Source organism: Stegodyphus dumicola, chromosome X2 (assembly GCF_044657685.1).
Source record: "Stegodyphus dumicola isolate Sdum_Otavi_A_Nest chromosome X2, ASM4465768v1".
Taxonomy (NCBI): Eukaryota; Metazoa; Arthropoda; class Arachnida; order Araneae; family Eresidae; genus Stegodyphus; species Stegodyphus dumicola.
The window spans coordinates 45,358,927-45,378,286 of record NC_140781.1 but is presented as its reverse complement, the minus strand read 5'-3'; the positions used below and the strand labels follow the sequence as shown (position 1 = coordinate 45,378,286).

At 30.9% G+C, this 19,360-nt stretch overlaps 1 protein-coding gene across 11 annotated transcripts in view; it reads right to left on the bottom strand.

Annotated features, from left to right (window-relative positions):
* The window catches only part of LOC118199723 (zinc transporter ZIP12-like), a 193,648-nt gene that overhangs the window by 33,613 nt on the left and 140,675 nt on the right, over nt 1–19,360 (bottom strand). Inside the window, exon 1 of one of the 11 annotated variants that reach the window (XM_085809550.1) lies at nt 9,301–9,532. The exons of 9 other annotated variants lie outside the window; for them this stretch is intronic. In XM_085809550.1, the coding sequence (XP_085665676.1) occupies nt 9,301–9,531 (231 nt within the window). In that variant the 5' untranslated portion in view covers nt 9,532. Of the gene's footprint in view, nt 1–9,300; nt 9,533–19,360 lie in introns of those variants that run through there. One more of the 11 variants, XM_085809540.1, reaches the window with a different exon arrangement.

The window sequence follows — 19,360 nt, the reverse complement described above, 5'->3', positions numbered from 1 at the left end:
ATTGTTACCTAAGAGATGCCCAATGCCTTGGCCAACAATAGGAGCAATTCCTTTCTTTTGGGCCCCGATGAACATGTGGATGTTATATAGATTATGTTCGGTTAAGGAGGATCAGTCACAGAAACGAAATAAAAGAAACTGATAATATGCACCAAATGCCTACAATATCTAGGAAGTATTAGAAGCAAGCTTACTGCAAAGATTTATTCAAACAGAAGAACGAAAGATTCAAGCATATATGAAATTTGCATTCAAGAAATTTATAAACATAATTTGATTTAAAAGTATGGAAAATGTGAAACAACTTTCAACTACGGTTTTAGAATCCTCAGATACTTTAATAAGTACTGAAACCCCTTTTAAAATAATCTAACTGAAAAATATCGTATATGATTTGGTTAGTCTTAACCTGACTCAAAAAAATTTCTCCCAGTTCAAACAACGATCAATTTCCTAACAGCCTTTTTTTATAAGATCATGTGTATACGAAAACATGTGTATATGACGTGAAAAAAGACACTTTAGTATCCATGCTAAATTAAAAATTAAATACTACAGAGAAAGAAAATATGAACAGAATTTTTAAGGACTTTCATATCCTTCACTTCTTTATTTCAGAGATCTAAATCGAAATATGAAAATTTCGAAATATTTGGACTGCTGGCAGAAAAGTGGGAAAAAAAGGAAGACGAAAGCTTAAAATTAATATTCAGATAGCTTAATGGGAATGTAAAAATAACTAACTATACTGATTACAAATGAATTCTAATAATATAAAATGGCTCCGATGATGCAAGCAAAATAATATATCCTAAATCAGTTTTGGAGAAGTTTGCACACTTCTAATACTGTACACTAGTGTTCAAAATTAAGAGAATTTTCACACATGGTAGATTATCTAAAGGATTTATTTACAGATTTTAAGGAAATTTGGTATGGATTTAACCGAATAGATTGTCAATCAGATCTCCATACCTAACTCCTACAGAGCGCTGTTGGAAGGGCAAATGCAACTCGTTTTTCCCTCTCTCAGAACTTTGTTTAGACCTTCCTGCACCGATGAGCCTTGCGCATAACCATGCGTGAGTACAATGACTGTTGTATGATATGTCATTTTGTATTTTGTCAGCATATTATCCACATTTCCCAGAAAATCATTTACCAGATTCGTTCTATGTGGACGAATGTTGTCGTTCATAAAAATGTACTGAAGGCCAAATGCAACTCTGAAAAGGCGAACATAGGGTTCTAAGATTTCTCTCTTACACCTCGCAGTAATCATTGAGCTTCTGTCAAAGACATGAAGATTTGTGTACCCATCTAACCCAGACATGCCCAGACCATTAAACATCTACTGAAAAACTTAATACCTCTCTAAGATTTTGGAGAATAGGTAGCGCATCGCTGGTTCTCTCCAGATGAAAATATGTTGTGAATTAGTGATTAGGCTGAATCGGGACTCATCCGTGAAGAGAAAGTCTCCCACTGATACTTGTTCCAAAGTCGAAGTCTTTCTCGTGCGCAGAAGTGAACGGGATGCAAATAACAGACCTTCTTGTAAACAGAGGCTACTTTAAATGTTCTCCTTTTGTGGAGTGAAGTTGGCTCTGAAATCGGTCACGCAAGTGCACATTGTATAGTACTTTTTTTTATTATCTTAACCTGTCATGTCAAACTTTATTAAAATCTGTCTATCAATTCTGAGAATAATCGACCAAATGAAAATATTCTCTTAATTTTGAATGCCGATGTATATTGTGAATTGAAGTTCTCAAGTTCAGAAACCGATTGAGAAGAATGTATAAGTTGAATGCATGAATAAGGTTAACTATAGATTTCTACATTTAATCATGTAATCAAGAAACGAATTCTTCATAAACTGTTAAAAAAAGTTGAAAAACCGGAAACTAATGATAGGATTTTCAATATATTGGCCATTCTCACATATCTGTTTCGTTAGAACGTTACATTATTATCCAAACTATAAAAATCTCCAAATAACATTTCGTTTCTCATATGAAACCCACAGGTATAATAGAATAAATTTTATCATACCATCCCATTATTAATAATAAAATATAATTTACTATTAAATGATAATGGCATGATAATACAAATTTATATTTTATAATGGCATATTAAAATAATTGCCATCATCATACAATCATACCATTATTTTATCATCATCGAGACATTAATAAATTTTACTTTCTTTTCAAATACTTCAGGAAAAGTTAAAAAGGAGATTGAGTAATTGAAAGATACGGTCAGAGTGAGACAGCTCTGTAAAAATTAAGAAATTTGTTAGTTAAAAATTGTTGTTTTTGAAATTTGTTAGAAATTTGTTAGCAAAATCGAACAATGTGTTAAAAACCAATTTTAACAGTTATATAATAATTGTTGATCGGAATGCAATAATTTTAATTTTAGAAATAAGGAACGTACATTGAAACCACGCAAGATAGATAACTTATCCCAAGGGGTTGAAAAACCCACGAAAATTATCCACAAAGCAAATACAAATACTTATTTATTGCTTTTGACGGTACCTTTCGGAAGCGGATAATGTACGCGAAAGGAATGATATATCGCGAAAGTTAAAAAAGATAAAACCGAAAATATTCGATTGTTAAAAGTATATGACTAGAACTAAAAGTTCGTACATATAAAGCAAGATTCAGTTGAGTAACATTTAACATTTTCAAGTAAAACTCATAAAGGCCTGATTCGGCGCCTTTAAAGAATAAATGCAGATCATAGTAACATTTTGCTTGAAACGAAATCCGCAAAAGCACGAAGTTAAAGATATAAAAAAGCTTTCGAAAAAGGATGAATACAAACTGTATGACAAAGAAAAATATGAATGCATATACTACAGAATGAGCAGTTTGTAGCAATAAAAAGTCATGGCCTCTCGTGTATTTTTATATTACTTGGCTCAACATTTTCACATAGCAAAATTATACAAATAGCAAGCACGAAAAATAGTTAAGTTCGCTGAAATAAGAAGCGATAGGTCTGGCAAATGTTCCTGCTCTATACGCTATATAGAATTTTTGCTTCATCGGAATATAAAGTTCTGTTTCTTATTTAGTGCTATTAAGTGATACTATCTTACTTGAAATAAAATGCATATTTCATTGTGATTTTTCATTCTGACATTTTATTAAACTGAATCTTTCAAAAGAATTACTTCATTAAGAAATTTAAATTTAGATAACAGATTTCACTTGATTAGCTTTTAATAAAACACAGTATTCATATTGAGAAACTATTATATTATCAATAGTACGAAAATGATGACTTAATGTAACTGATATTTAGATATTTGTAACCAAGCTGTCGGTTGGAGAAAATAATAATAGAGTTCCAGTAGATCTTTAGTACGCATTTGACAGTATAGTTTAGTGTATTTGGAAAAAAAAAAACCACTAAGAAATAAAAAGCACTGCGACAACATTCAAAAATAAATTCAAGCTTTTCTTAAATTAACAATTCGAGAAGTATAACTTAAGGAGGGAAAGTTCTGTCGTATTTTAAATAGGCAGGTGATTTTTCTTGTAAATAAAAAAAACATCTGGCTAGTGAGTCAATCGGATTTTTTTTGTTTTTTTAGCTACTGTATAATATAAAAGGTGCCCTTTATTACTGTTCATCATTTACTTGTAATATTTAAAGGGAAAAACATGTCGGCAGATAAAGTGCATTTACGACACTGCATTTTATATGAATTCCAAAAAGGAAGCAACGCATCTGTTGCATGTAAAAAATTTATGTGCGGTATTTGGAAAAGATATTGTAAATGTTCGTACTTGTCAAAGATGGTTTAGCAAATTTCGTTCCGGGGACCTGAGCCTCAAAGAAAGTGTTCGATCTGGACGACCATCCAAGATCGATAATGATGTTTTGCGATCCATGTTGGAAAATAATCCACATTTAACAAGTCGAGAAATTGCAGAAGAGTTTGGCATTCATCATACAACTGTTGGAGATCGCATTAAATCTCTTGGGTTTGTGTTAAAGCAAAGTGTTTGGGTTCCACATGAATTAACGGAAAAGAATTTGTCTGATCGTGTAAGAATATGTTCATCACATCTGATTAGACACAATGTGGAGCCGTTTTTGGACAGGCTGGTTACTGGAGATGAAAAGTAGATTCTTTACGAGAATATTAAAAGAAAAAATCTTACTGCAAACCAGGAACATCATTAGCAACAGTTCCAAAACCAAGTAGCCATCAACGAAAAGTACTGCTTTGTTTGTGGTGGGACAGGAAAGGTCCAGTGTATTACGAGTTGCTGAAACAGGGAAAAAACATCAACGCGGATCTGTACTGCAATCAGCTGGATAAATTGAATGCAGCTATCAAAGAAAAAAGGCCAGCATTAGCGTCCAGAAAAGGAATAGTGTTCCATCACGATAATGCTCGCCCGCATACTGCAGTGGTGACACTACAAAAACTGAATGCGTTAGGATGGGAAATCCTTAGTCACCCCCCGTATTCACCTGACATTGCACCCTCTGATTATTACCTGTTCAGATCTCTGCAAAATTATCTAACGGGAAAAAAATTCAAGTCTTTTGAAAGTGTTTCTAAGGCAGTTGCTGACTATTTTAACTCCATGGATGAGAACTTCTACAAAACAGGAATTTACAAGTTACCTGGAAGATGGCAACAGGTTGTAACAAATAACGGAGCATATATAATTGATTAATATTAAGCACATATTTTTATAAATGAATTCAAATATTTTCTTTAAAATACGACAGAACTTTCCCTCCAACCCAATATTTTACAAAGATATTTAGTATTTTAGCAGTACGCCTGTTTTTTATAAAGATTACGTTCAACGAATTACTTTTCTTTGACTGATATAATTAGTTTTGATTTAAAGCAAACAGCTTTTCTTTGATTGATATAAAGTAAAAGTAAACACCTTCATTAAATTGCTTTATGTACAAACCGATAATAAGGGAAATCCAAATTTTGCCTTTCCTATTTGCCTTAGAAAGTAAATTGACGTTAAGTTTTTGTGACGGAACTATGACATGTTTTTCTAATGACATGAGAGTTTTATAACGGACCGCCGCTGGCTTTCTCAATACGGTAGACTTCGAAAGGCATCCATGTGGTGGTGGTGGTCAACCAGCACGACCAAAGACTTCTGATTAGTGATAGTTTAACCCGAGTTCGAAATCCAGCGAATGAGCTAACTGTAAGACCCTTGCGTGCTTTTTTCCTATTTGTATTGTTATTAAGAGTCAATTTCGCCTGAAAAGTCCTCCACTCAAATAAACCCTCACGTTTTTATAAGCAAACTTTCCATTCTAAGAATGGCGATTTATTCGATAATAACTTTACCAAGCAAACACTTAATAGAATTGGTTAGCTTTCCATCAAAATAAAGTATTAAATAGTCATTTAGTAATTAGTATATGTTACCAAAAACGACAACCGGTTTATGATTTAGAAACGTGATAAAAAGAGCTGAATTTTTATTCCAGCCCTAAAAACTTGGCTATGAGTTCTTATAAGCAACCACACGTCACGGCACATTTCCTCTGAGAACATCATCAATTTATGACCTGTAATTCCTGAAGTACTATTATCAGCTTTAAAGGATTAAAGCGTCTTAATGTACTACTTACGGACGAAAACAGAAATGCTTTCTTTCTAATCCTTTTGTACTGCCTTGGCGTCTAAAAAAATTAAAGGCAGATTTTAATTCAAAATTTCTATCTTATGTGTTGCATAAATGCAGGACAGTCTTGTAATTATATATTATCTTCAAAAAATATTTTAACGAAATTACTGCTTTCTAAATTTAAGTATAACTGAAGCACCTTCAGATCGTTTGTGTTAACGTAAGAGGAAAGAATTAATGAATTTACCTGAAAGAATTAATGTAAGATTCTCGAAACATTTGCTTCTATTACTGGTTAAAATATTATACATGTCTTCATAACGTTTTTGCATAAAATGTTTATTATTCTTGTGGTAAAACCACAGCTATTGAACCACAGCTATTGGTAAAACCACAGCTATTGGAACTTTACTTAGCAGAACCGAAGTCGTAAAGAAAAATTACATTTCACCATTGAGCTCGAAAGTCTTTTAAGTTTTTAAAGAAATGTTTCGTTATTTCTATCTTTGTACGTAAATACGCATTTTAAAATGAAAAAAAAGAGTGTAATTTCAATACACAGCTTGCAAAACTAGAGAGTTGGGAAATAAATTTCTGTTTAAATATACAAGTTCACTGATGGATCAGGTTAATTACAATATGCGCTGTACTTTTAAAGTACAAATTTTAATTAACATAAAATATATTGGTGAATAAGTGACTATTTTGTAATAAAAAATTTCTGAAATTCTGTAATTTCTGAAATTGCGGAAACTATGCTTAATAGTGCGATGCTATGACTTCTTCGCACATTCCTGTTTTTAGAAGTTAAAAGTTTAAAAATTTGCTTTATAAATTTCGTATATTTAAGTTACAGTATTTTCAGTTTTTTTTCATGCATTTTCTGCATGGGGTATTGGTTCAGTAAATTAAAATCATAATTAGAATAAAAATAAAAAGTCTTTTCTCTTAATTACTAATCCATACTCCACCATCCTTTAGATAAGATGATTAAAGGATTTCTGAAATTGCGGAAACTATGCTTAATAGTGCGGTGCTATGACTTCTTCGCACATTCCTGTTTTTATAAGTTAAAAGTTTAAAAATTTGCTTTATAAATTTCGTATACTTAAGTTACAGTATTTTCAGTTTTTTCATGCATTTTTTGCATATGGCATTGGTTCAGTAAATTAAAATCATAATTAGAATAAAAATAAAAAGTCTTTTCACTTGATTACCAATCTATATTCTACCATCCTTTAAATAAGATGTTTAAAAGGGAAATATCAATGTTAACCTTAAAACATGTGCTTAAAATTAATGTTTCTTTTTACCCAAAAAAGATACACTATATAAACGAGCAATTCCCGAACTGATTTATTTAATTCATAACGATATAATGGATTTTCTATCTTCCACGATCGTAGTGTAAAACACTCAGGAAAAGATCATTAATTATTTTAAAAGAACTATGTAATGATATACGAGTATAAAAGAACATACAAATGGAAACCGAAGCTAATATCAAAAATGCGAGAATGGTTAAATTTCGCATAATTCAGACTGGAAAATCGAAATACTGAATATTAACTCATTTATTAATTTACCGATGATAAATACCTATATTATTTGCATTATTTACTATTATATATTAACACATATTTTTTATTTACAGTGTTTTATGTTGTTTACTTAAAACACTCTAGGGCTATCTTCACACTTTATAAATATGTATTACAACTTTTAATTACCATAAATAGCTACTATGAGTTATCTGAAAACACTTATTCCTGATTCCAGGGAAATAAATGAATCTCTGCTGCATTTCTCATTCATTATAGATTTCATAAAAAGTTGAGAGTGAATAATTTTAATAATTCTTAAAATTTAAGTTCTTTAGGAAGCTTTATTTCAAATGTTCTTGGCTCAAGTTTTTAAATTCCTAATATCTATTATTCTTAGTAATATGCTCAATAGTTAATGATGCAAGAAACTACTGAAATGTTTAACAAGTTGATAAGGTTATGATTTACTAACTGACTTTTTAATTTACTAAACAATAACTTTTTGATTTAATTAACATAAAGTAAATCTGGGAAGATTAGAAAAGGTATACGTCCAAGAATTAAATCAACAACAAAATCGTAAAATAAAAGATTTTACTCCCCGGTTTCAGATTATGCTTGAAATCTAAATAAAATCTTTTCAAAATTATGTATTTTTATAAGTGAATTAATTAGAAAAAAAATCAAAAAAGCTAATGAAGATACTATATTAAAAAATAAACTATAGAAAAACAACATGTTTAATTTGACATAAAGATTAAATACATTTTTAGTAAATTACTATTAATATATTGTTAGCTATGTTTATTTCTGTATAGAAAATACAGATTTAAAGCTACCTGTAAATCTTAAAAGCAATAAAGCTTATATAGCCTCAAAAATAAAATATAAAGAAATGTATAACATTCATACTTCTATTAGACCGAGAACAAAATGGAAAATTTAAGTCTTTTATTCTCTTCGAAATCTGGGTATAAATCAGATAAATTTATATCCCACTCAAATCCTCAGTATTTTTTTTTTTTTTAAATAAACTACATTTATGTTTCAGAACATTAATTTAAAATGTAAACCAGATATATTTCAAAATTTGTTTCCTAGTTTCTCAAAACTATAAAAAGATTATAATTAAAGAAAGTTATAAAATGTTAAATAATAAATGTTTGAAACAATTTCTTAATCATTTACGTTTGAGTTTCCTTTAAATTGGGAATTTTTTTTTAATATTATCAATCTTTTTGGAATTTATTAACCCTTTGTTGCATCATGTCCACTCTAGTAGACAAAACTGTAAATTTGTTTATTCTATTGTAAATGCCTTAATAGATTCCATTCCTGTGTTTATTCATTCTATATTATTAGAACTTTCAATTGTCGATCATACATGGCTGCATAGCATCACTAAGTAAAACATTGCTATTTGGAAAATGGCTGCTACTTCTGTTTCCAAGTTAGTGCAATTTCTCATAGTAAATATTATATATTGCTTACATTTTCTTATATTGCCATTTTTTATTCATAATTAGTAATTTTAGACATTTTATTTTAAATGTCAGTTTGAGAAAATTGTGAAGTGGATAGATAAAGATCTACCGAAAAGAGTGAATTGAAACCCAAATGCACTGCTTATCAAGCCAAAACTCCACTGGAAATATTTATGTTTGGAAAGGAATTTCTGGAAGATTTGACATTTGAATCCAATAGGTACAGGTTACAAATTCGTAGCAAAATGAATTCAATCACAATCGACGAAATGAAGGTATTTTGGGGGATCTGTATGTACATTTCAGTTGTAGATTTACCATTTAGAAGATGGTAATGATCACTGCAAACAAGGCAGGAAATGATTTCAAATGCAATGATCGTAAATCGTTGGGAAGACATTTGTATGCATGTACATATATGCATGCTGTCCACTGTAGTAGACTATAGCAATTATTTAAAACGAAATTTGAATAAAATTAATTTTTTTATTAATTACTAAGGTTATTTTAAGTAGAAAAAATACAAACATTTTCATTTAACTTCTCTGGATTATTTGTATGCAACAAAGTGGTTAACATCACTAGAAAGGCTTCAAAAATGAAAATAAAAGGGAAAGCAAATCTTACCTTGTGCATTTTAATTTCTTTATATGGATACTTCAGCTGCAAAGTTAATTCATGCGTAAAATTGTATAATTTTAAATATAAAATATTTATGAAGGCGTGATGTGACATAGTTTTATTATAACTCTTATCCATATTTTTTCTCCTGTCTTTGCATGCAGATGGATTCGCCTTGGGTATTTCAAGACTGAAATATATCAGAAACAGTAATGTAACATTCAAAATCCCGCGCATCTTTCACGGTGCTTAATCAGATACTCAAACACGAATGGTAATTTTAAACTTAGCAAACTAAACCAGATTAGAAACTACACTAGCGCCATCTATAGCGTAAATCTGCAATGAGCATTCAAATCAACTATTTAAATAAACAGCGGGAAATTAATCAGTTTGCTATTTTTAAGAAATCAAATGAAAACTAAAAATCCTAAGTGCATTTAAAGGACAGAATGAAGTAAAATAAATATGAAGAAATAAGTATAATTAAGTAAATAAATAATGCTTATGTCCAGAAAAGTGAATTTTGCTTTTGCTCAAAAGGATGATGCGAAATAATTAGTTTGCCCTTCAAGAGAATATAAAATGTTCATTAAACTTAATATTGTTTTTGAAAGCGATGTTGTTTTAATTGCGCTAAATTTTTAATCCAAGACATTTTTAAATAGAAATAAAGTATGTTATGAATGTCTTCAGTTTTGGTTCTGTTTTCAATGGTTCAAATCACTTTCTTTTCCAAGGCACTGATTTCGATATACACTAAAATAATACACAATTAAAGCACGCAAGTGCAGAACATTTAAGCACATGCCTAAAAACGTATGTTGGAGGGAAAAAAAAAAAAAAAAAAAAAAAAAGGCCCACTAGCGGCCGAGCGGTAAAGTCGCTGAACACTGGTAGTTCGGTCCGAGGTTCGAATCCCGCGAACGGGCTGGCTGCATGGGTGTTTCGTGGTTTTCCCCATGTGTAACGTGTATACGAGCCAGTTTCCCTTAGAAAGTCCTCCACGAAAGGCATCCCTCCTCTTAGGCAGATAGCCCTAGTGTGCTTTGCCATAATTAAATACACCACACCGGAGCCAAAAAAAAATCTCCTATAGTAATGTAAAAGGTTTCAAATTACACGCACCGAAAACACCTATTGGAAAAATATTTAAACATAAATAATTCAAGAGTTATATGTATGGAAAGAATATTTTGCAAATTTCTCGCATGGGAGAAGTCACAAAGAAATATATCATACATTACGGGGACGGAAGATATATTTTTAAATATGATGTGAAAATGCGGAGGATTTCACATTAACATAAGTGTATTTCATAAAAATGCTTCCTGATTTCTTCGTAAATATTAAATAAAATCAAATTTGCTCACTAAACATTTAAGCAAAAATATACAAATATTGTGGCATAAAAACTTCTCCTTTTTTAATTCATAATACAGGTTTTGCATATGCAGGTACGTATATAAGTATAATATAACAGAGAGGAGAGACGAAAATTTTAAGAATATTTAATTAAATAAATGCTTAATAGCAATGTCGTGCTAAGTGCTGCAAAATTAATTAATAAAAGTATGAGCTAAAATATATATGTCAACCGAAAATGACAATCTAATCTAACAAGAACAAATTAAAAATAATATGGATCAAAAACTTCGTTATCAAATCTGAAACAGAAGTAAATTAATACAAAAACAAAAGTTAAACAAAACTAACAATTCCTGGTCTTCGTCAAGGTTCAACTGAAAGATTTAGAAAGAGAGCCACGTTTCTAAATTATATCTTTATGAATTGAAAAATTAAAATAATCAAGTAAAATATTCTCTTTTAAATTTAAAACAAAAGTAACCACATGAAAATACATATTTACAAAAATTTAAAAGAAATTCAAAGAAAAAAATCTTAAGAGAATTTAAATCAACATTACGTTATTTTTTTTATTAACTTGCTTCTAATTCAGGTATGATTTCCAAGTCTCAATTAACCAAAGATAAGTGTCAAATGAAAAATTTAACTGAATTATACAGCTTACAAAATCTTATTTATACAAAGACACAATAAAAACATTCGTTACAACAGACATTACTAAAATGTCACTTTAAACTGCATAGAACATTATTTCTAAAAGAAATATATTTTTTGTTGGCACACTTTGCTTTACACGAATATTTTTAAATCCCTGACCGGTACCTAAACTTTGAGCTGTAGAAACCGACTGGAGTGATTTCTCTGTACCCGTCAGTTTAGTTTTTTTAACAGACGTTGAACTGAGATCAGGAATATAGCTGGTTTTATGCGGCCATTTCTTGTTCCCAATTAAAAAAATCCTTCTTCGCTTGTTTTCATGATAACAGCTGAAATAAGTCTGGGGTCACCTCTTCCTCTGTGAACTTTAGGTACTAGGATACGGACTGTAAGACCAACAGAAGCTTCAGAATGAGATTTAGCTGACATTAGTTTCATCTTATTAGCCTGAATTTCCAAAGATTCTTTAGAATTTTCTTTTTCCCTATGAAAATTCATTTCATTAAAACATAATTTGCAGGTCTTTTATACAACTGTACCTTCCAAAACATAGTCTCCTAAGCATGATATATCGACAGGCTCATTACATCACTGCTTTCTTTTAAACAAACTGTACATACTTTACTAATGGCATTATTTAACCTTATTTTTTCAGCCAGAATCTTATTATCATGTATTAAGATAATGAACGGTGAATATTGATTTTCTGAGAGTCTAATGGAAAACATGATCCGGCTACAGAAATATGTATATATTAAGCTAAAAAAATTATCTTTAATCATAAAAATATTGCTTATGACCAAATTCAGAACTTTAATTAAAATCATTCTATATATCTCAGTATAGTAGCTAAATACTAATAAGCGGGAGTGGTCATATCGGTTATCTTATATACTTTAACGGGGTGCCTATCGTTATTTCATGAAACAACCAGTTAAGGCGTTCAATTAGATTTATTAGATCTAATTATATACACATTATTATTTCATGAAATAACTAATTAAGGCGTGGAACTAGATCTTATTATATACACATTATTATTTCATGAAATAACTAGCTATTCTATGAAAAAGTGGATAGGACACAAAAGAAAGAAAACTGGTAATCTTATTTTGTCTCACAAACTCAGAGCACTGAAAATACTTAAAACTTTTTGCCTTTACTGAAAGCCTGAAATTATTATTCTTAAGGATCTCATTCTTTACAATTATCTGTTTTCTTGCAAGGATATTTTGAAGTTATTCTAAATTAAGTTTCTTATCTTTCATTTTCTTAGCGACGTTTTAACGATCATCTGAGACAAACTAATTTTAGCTCTTACTATTTGAGTGACATACATGTTACATATCAATATTCCAGTGCTGCCACTGCAAAGAAAAACGAAACCAGCTTAAGACTCAGCGGGAATCAAATCTTTGCGAAATGAATTAAATCACAGCAGTTTTATGCAGAATGATTTCACCTAAAGTTAGGTTAAAATTGTAACTGATCGAGGACATTGTACTATTTTTAGATGACAGTACTGGGGCTTTAATTCTACTACTTTCGTTAATGTTTAACTTACGTTTTGCGATAGTTTGTTCTGACATTAACTTTCAGGCAGTGCCCTGCTAATTAAAATTTCATTATGATGAATAACACAGTTTAAATAATTTGTACGAAGGTTTATTAATTGGTGAGTTAGCTCAATGAATTTATATTTTGAATAATCAGATTTGAGTAAAGATGAATTAGACAATTATAATCAAAATCAAGTGTGTATCAAGTATTAGTAAGGTGAGCAGATTTCAAAGTTCGAAATTCGAGACTCTGTATACATAATTTTTAAATGAATTTTTAAACAAGTAAATAGTTTTATTATTATTGTTATGGTGGAGGTAGTATGTAGGAATCTATCTATCTATTTCTATATATTAATATAAATAATTTTTGTTTTATTTTTAATAGTGATATATAATATGTTTTAATAAATAAAGAATAAATCAAAACGCAGCATTCATTTTTAAACAAAGTAATAATTTTTTAAGTTTTCTAAATTATTTTGATGAAGTAACCTTATATTTCTCTGAAGCATGAATATCTCTTAGAACACCGTTTTCTTTTTTGATCGTCTTATAAAAGTCCGTGAAATTTTTATGAACATTCATTTTAGAGATTAACATACCCTTCAGAGTGTCCACTTTAAGCTGTGTCTTATAACTAGCCCCAAAACTATTCATAATGTACTCGCTCTATTCATAATAAAAACTATTCATAATAAAAACTCGCTCAGTTGCAGCATTGGACATTTGAACAAGGAATTTCATTCTTATTAAAATATTCAGTTATTTCTATCCACCTCTGATCTGGGCACATCTTATTTTTTGACCGTTTCAATATTTTTTCTTTCCTGGTATGTTGTTTAAGGTAAACATATCTCTCATATATATCTACTCCCAATAATTTATGATTTGGTATCATTTTATTAATTAACAAAAAAGCTGTTTCAAATTGACTCCAAGAAGAGATTTAATTGGTATGATCTAGCTGCACGTTTCCATCAATAGAAATACTTTTTTGTCCATTTCTCCAAATAAGTAAAAGCAGTGTGATAAAATGAAATAATAGTTTATCGAAATTCAACTTCGTATTGTAACACGTCTGCATTCTCTTAGAGTTTTTCTAGAGTTTCTTCTATTGGAATAAAGTTATCCTCCGTCTTGCTCGATATTGAAGCTTTCAGAGCATCCGTTGAAGAAATTACATCAAATACGGACGCAATTTTATTTTAAGATGATACAATAACATTTTGAAATGTAGAAACCTGAGTGTTAAAATGAAATAAAATTCATTTGAAAGCATACTTTTAACGTTGTTAAATGTAAAATTCTCTAAAAGATTCGCAAAAGAAATATTGTATTTTAGTTTTGAGAGAATTTCATCTTTTTTTCAACATAAATTCAGTCTATCACATACAGGACACAATTTAAAAAACATGAATAATAGTAATAATTTAGTATTAAGAAATCATTATTATCTCTTTATTATCGATGCTATGATTTTCTTTAAAATATTTATTATTTTCAAATAGCATTGTGTAAAAGCTCATAGAAATTAAATTTATTTCCTCAAATAAGTTTACACATTAAGGACAAATTTATTAATCTTATGTACAGCGGCTTAGTTAAGACGATGATCAAATTACAATATAATAAGCATTATAAAAAATTTCTTTAATAGTTATCTTTGATTTTAGGAGCCTTTGTTACATATATTTCTCAACTTGCGTGTCACGTTGTGCAAAGATCTGCAGTGGCATGAAAATAGGGTACTGTTATGCAAGTCAAGGATTCTAGCAAACATGCCCGCAGCGTTCCTCATGTGACATGACTTTGCGTTAAGGTTCTACGATCTATTTCCTGCTCGACGCCTACATTATATTAATCAGGAAGGTGAACACACATGTAAGTTACACAAGAGGTATCCAAGCCCAAGGGCGATTGTGCCCTAGTGAGCGTTGTCCAACTAAATTCAAACCCAGCATAAAGATGATGTGACCTCCCATAAAACTGTCATCCTTGTTCCTCAGAAGTGTCGTTCTGCTTTTTAATTTAATACTGTTTCTGGAGAACTAAATGCATTTATATTCCTTTCTCTTAACTCTTGGCCAAGTATATATCAACCCATTTGCAACATCAAAGAGGTTAGAGGATTTCCTTTAATGTGACATCATTGGAAAGATTTTGCTTTTGGCTCAGAATAAGTAGCTTTGGATTTATCACTGCATTATGTTCGGAGGCACTAAAACAATTCATCTCTAGTCTCTTATTTTCACTTTCTTAATGTTCTCACGAATTAATGTTTTTTTAAAAATAAAGAGGAGGATAACTATGAAGAAGGACGAATGTAGCATATATAAAAGTGACAAGAATAAAAATGTCAGTTTTTCACATGGTAATGCAGTAATGAAGCTCAATATAAAATTCTCTTTATGAAGTAAAGTTACTTTCGCAAAATATTTTATGCGGAGTAAATAGTGCATAAAATACTATTAAAACATTTAAGCAAAATATGTATCTCACGGATTGAAATCTGATTTAATGCATTTAAACTAAATAGAAATTTGCATTTAAGAAAAATGATTCTGGGCGCTGGTGATCATTTAACATGAATAAATACACTGATTTCTTAATAAAATGATGAAGAAAATTGAGTAAGCTTATTTAAAAAGATACAAATGTAACCACATAAATACAAACTTAATGAATGATTACAGCTTTAAAGTATAATAAACTGTAGTATTACTAGTTTATTATAGTATGAGTAAACTTGAAATAATTCACGATAGCATTATTTGGGAAAAAAAAAGAGAATACCTCATAAACAATATGATCCTCCCTAATTCATGCACACATACCCCATTAACGGTTTTGAAATTACATTTAATAATATTCTACTTTGGAATGATGGATATAATGCTTTTTTCTCATATGGACGTAAGTATCTGGAGTGGGCCTATTTTTTGTGATTATTATCGCTTCTCTTGAAACCAAAGGTCTTAAATAGTTCTGGTGGTCAGACGGTTGAGAACACAGCCTGTGATACAAGATTATAGTAACTACTTTGACCTAAAATAATTTCAAATTCGGTTTGCAAGTGTTCCATGATGATGTCAAATGAGGGAAATATTCGTCTTACCAAAAAGCGAATGGTTAAAGCTCTGATTTACTATGTCAATATGTTGCAATGTAAACACTTTCACATATCACAAGAATACTTTCATGAACATGAATAAAAATGTCACATTAAAGTATTATTATTTATAAGAAATATAAGAAAATTAAAATTTCTTGCCATCCATTAGTATTAGTTAATAACAAGCTTATAGCGGCGGTGGAAAAGTGTGAAAAGCTAGCTGGCCGTCTTCGCGTAGAGCTAAGGCAAAATAAACTCATCTACCTCTCATGAAATCTAATAACAAATCGAAAGGCGCGTGTTCTGAAAAGAAATGAAGTTTAGTTACATATATTTAAATGTTAGGCAAAACTTGGCTGGAAAATGTTATAACTAAATTTATTAGGTAACTTCTCTTTCAATCACCATTAAAATTTGAAGGATAGTGAGTCTATTGATTTTTAATCCTCCTTATCACATTTACACCGCCATAGCTGTTATATTCTCTATCGCTGGTTGAGATAAATGAGTTTTGAAGCAGATATTAAATTTGACTCGTCACTGAAAAGAATACATTACCATTGCCGTAAATTTAACCTGTGGTGCCTTTGTGCAATTAAAGCCTGCCTTCATTTGTTATGCCTAAATTTCTAGAGGCGGCTGAAAACGTTAAACCTATAAAGTCTCATTTAAAGTAATCAGTTATTTTTTTCTGTTTTCTCGTGAGATTTCCCTAGAATATAAATTTGGAGGAGTTTAAATGGACATGTAGGTATTTATTTATCTTGCATTGGCAATTGCTACAGAATACGCAATTTAGAGATTAAGGTGTGTGTCTTGTGAATAGAATTAGCGCATATGAAAGAACACTGCCGGTCGCTTTTCTAGCCTGTTGAGAAACTGTGTTGTTTACATATTTGTCGAACAACAGTTTTGTTTGATAATGAAATGGATAAAATTTATTTAGAAGAAAGTTGGTAAGATATAGCTAAGGGTTGTTAATTTTCCTGTTTACTCAAGTTTATATTTAGTTTAATTTACTTCTCCACCAGTAGTGGTGGATAAATTTTGTTAGTTTATATAATTTCACAAGCCAACAAGGTATAAGAAAATACGATAGCTGCTTTAAAAATAATTGGCAACCTCAAAATTAACATTCTTGATATGGTGATCTTCACCTAAATTCATCCGTTCTCCCAAGTTCGAGAATCTTCTGTTTAACAACCACAAATTAACCAATCACAGATTAGCTCTACTTTGGTATAAATACTCTTGGCACAAAAAACTAAGTCATTCATTTACTAGCTTCGGCACAGTTAATACATCCCCATCGCTTCGCTTCTAAACTGACTACGTCATTTCCTTTAAAAAAACGAATGTACATAGAAATTTATCATATTTATTTATCATTGAATCATAGAAATGTATCGGATATCATTCTGATTGAATAAATATCTACTGAGATGATTTTATATGCGTGGATATAAAGATTGGAAATTCGTTTATTTCATTTTTGTCTTGTTCATCGTCCCACTATGCCACCTCGACTGCGCCTTTAAAATCATAATATATATTATATACATATATATATATATAAACAGAATTTCATTCTTCACTAACAGAGAAAAGGTATATACAGTGTGAGGAACTTCAATTTCCGAACAGTATTTTGCAAAGCTTCTTGCACTAATCCTCATCTAATGAGGCAAACACGATTTCGTTTCTTTTCAGCACCGAATACCTCAGCTGGTCTTTTGGATCAATACATGGTTTTGCTGAATAAAATGCGCTTATCATAAAAATTACTACTACTACGGTAGACGCAATGATTTTTTCCCCTCAATGCCAGAAAAAAAAATTCTTAAAGAGGTGGAATTCGTTATCGCTGAAGGAAGTGCAGCAATCAGCTAAAATCCATCATAAATCAGAAGAAAAACCGAAGTTATATTTTCTGATGTTCACTTTCTCCTGCTGGCCAAGACTATATTCTTCGAAATAAGGATGATAAGGATAGACATTGGAAATGCTTGGCTTAATTCACCTTAGCTCTGGGAGATAAAAGAAGTAATTACTATGCTTTACGTCCAAAAAGTGTGCTTTAATTGCCTGATTGCAGGATATATTGTCGTTATACAGACGACAGTACACATATATTGTGGGAGGCTCTTAATACTCGGCAAACCTTTTTTTTTTTATATCAGCTCGGTACCTTAGCTTTCTTTCATGTGTATGTAATTGAACTTATGCCTTTGAACGAAAGCCGCAGTCAAGGTTAAATAAACAAGATATTAGATACAAGAGTTGCATTTCAACTTAACGTTGGTAATCGTCAAAATTCAACTTTCATTTCAAATGAAAAGGTTCAATGCGCTTCGTGGGACCAACGTCATGGTTTTTTTTTTTCTTCAGAAGCGAGCTGTAATTAATTGCTCCAGAAAAAAAATGGCTTCTGAAAAAGAAAGGCAATATTTCTAAGTGCACTGAGCCTTTTCGTTTGAATTCAGTACCCAACGACGGTTGGATTTTGCTAGTTATATAAGCGTTTAAAATGCTTCACAGGTGCCATATGTATCATATTTTTTTTATGAACGTGTGTTTATTTTCCTTTAAATGAGAACGCTTCATAATCGAAAAACACGCGATAATGAACAACTCTTTAATATAAGCTTCAAGTTACTTAAATCTCGCAAATACCGTATTTACTTGCGTATTTTTGCCTTTTTCCTATAAATTTTAACACTTGAAACCCGGAGGTGAAAAATACTCCATGTGTATTATTTTTTAACAGGCGGCATAAATAATAAACGTAGCAGGGGTGTAAAGCAGCAGGCCTCCTCGTGGTTCACACCATGGGTAGGGTAAATCGGCGATTACCGTTGTCCTCTTGCTTTTATAATGCTTTCAAGTTCTAGTGCTGACCGTCCTTTTATGAGTAGCCAGGAGAATTGGGTTTCCCGTGTACACAGTTGCAGGAGTTCTTGAAAGGGATTTAAGGAAAGGAGTTGCTTTCTAATGCGTACCGTCACACTGTGGTCTCTGTGGAAACGAGATAGCAGACCTTTTGGCAAAAAAGGGAAATGATATTCTTCAAAAGTTTCATAGAGACCTTCCGCTACACTCTGCTAAATTAGATATGAAGAGAATTTTCAAGCAATTGTTTCGTCGAGTGCCTTCCCACGCTCCTAGTGTGCGTTTTGTGGTAATCACAGTGTCCTGGATACACCCTGTACTGCTACTGTGAACGACTTTTGATTTTTGACCGAACACAATTGTCTTAAGTGAACTGTTTGTTTCATTTTAAACTGACTAATGCACCTGAATGTGTTCTGTGTGACTACGGGCAAGACATGAATGCTGTTCATCTAGAGTCTAGACGAGTGTTCTTCAC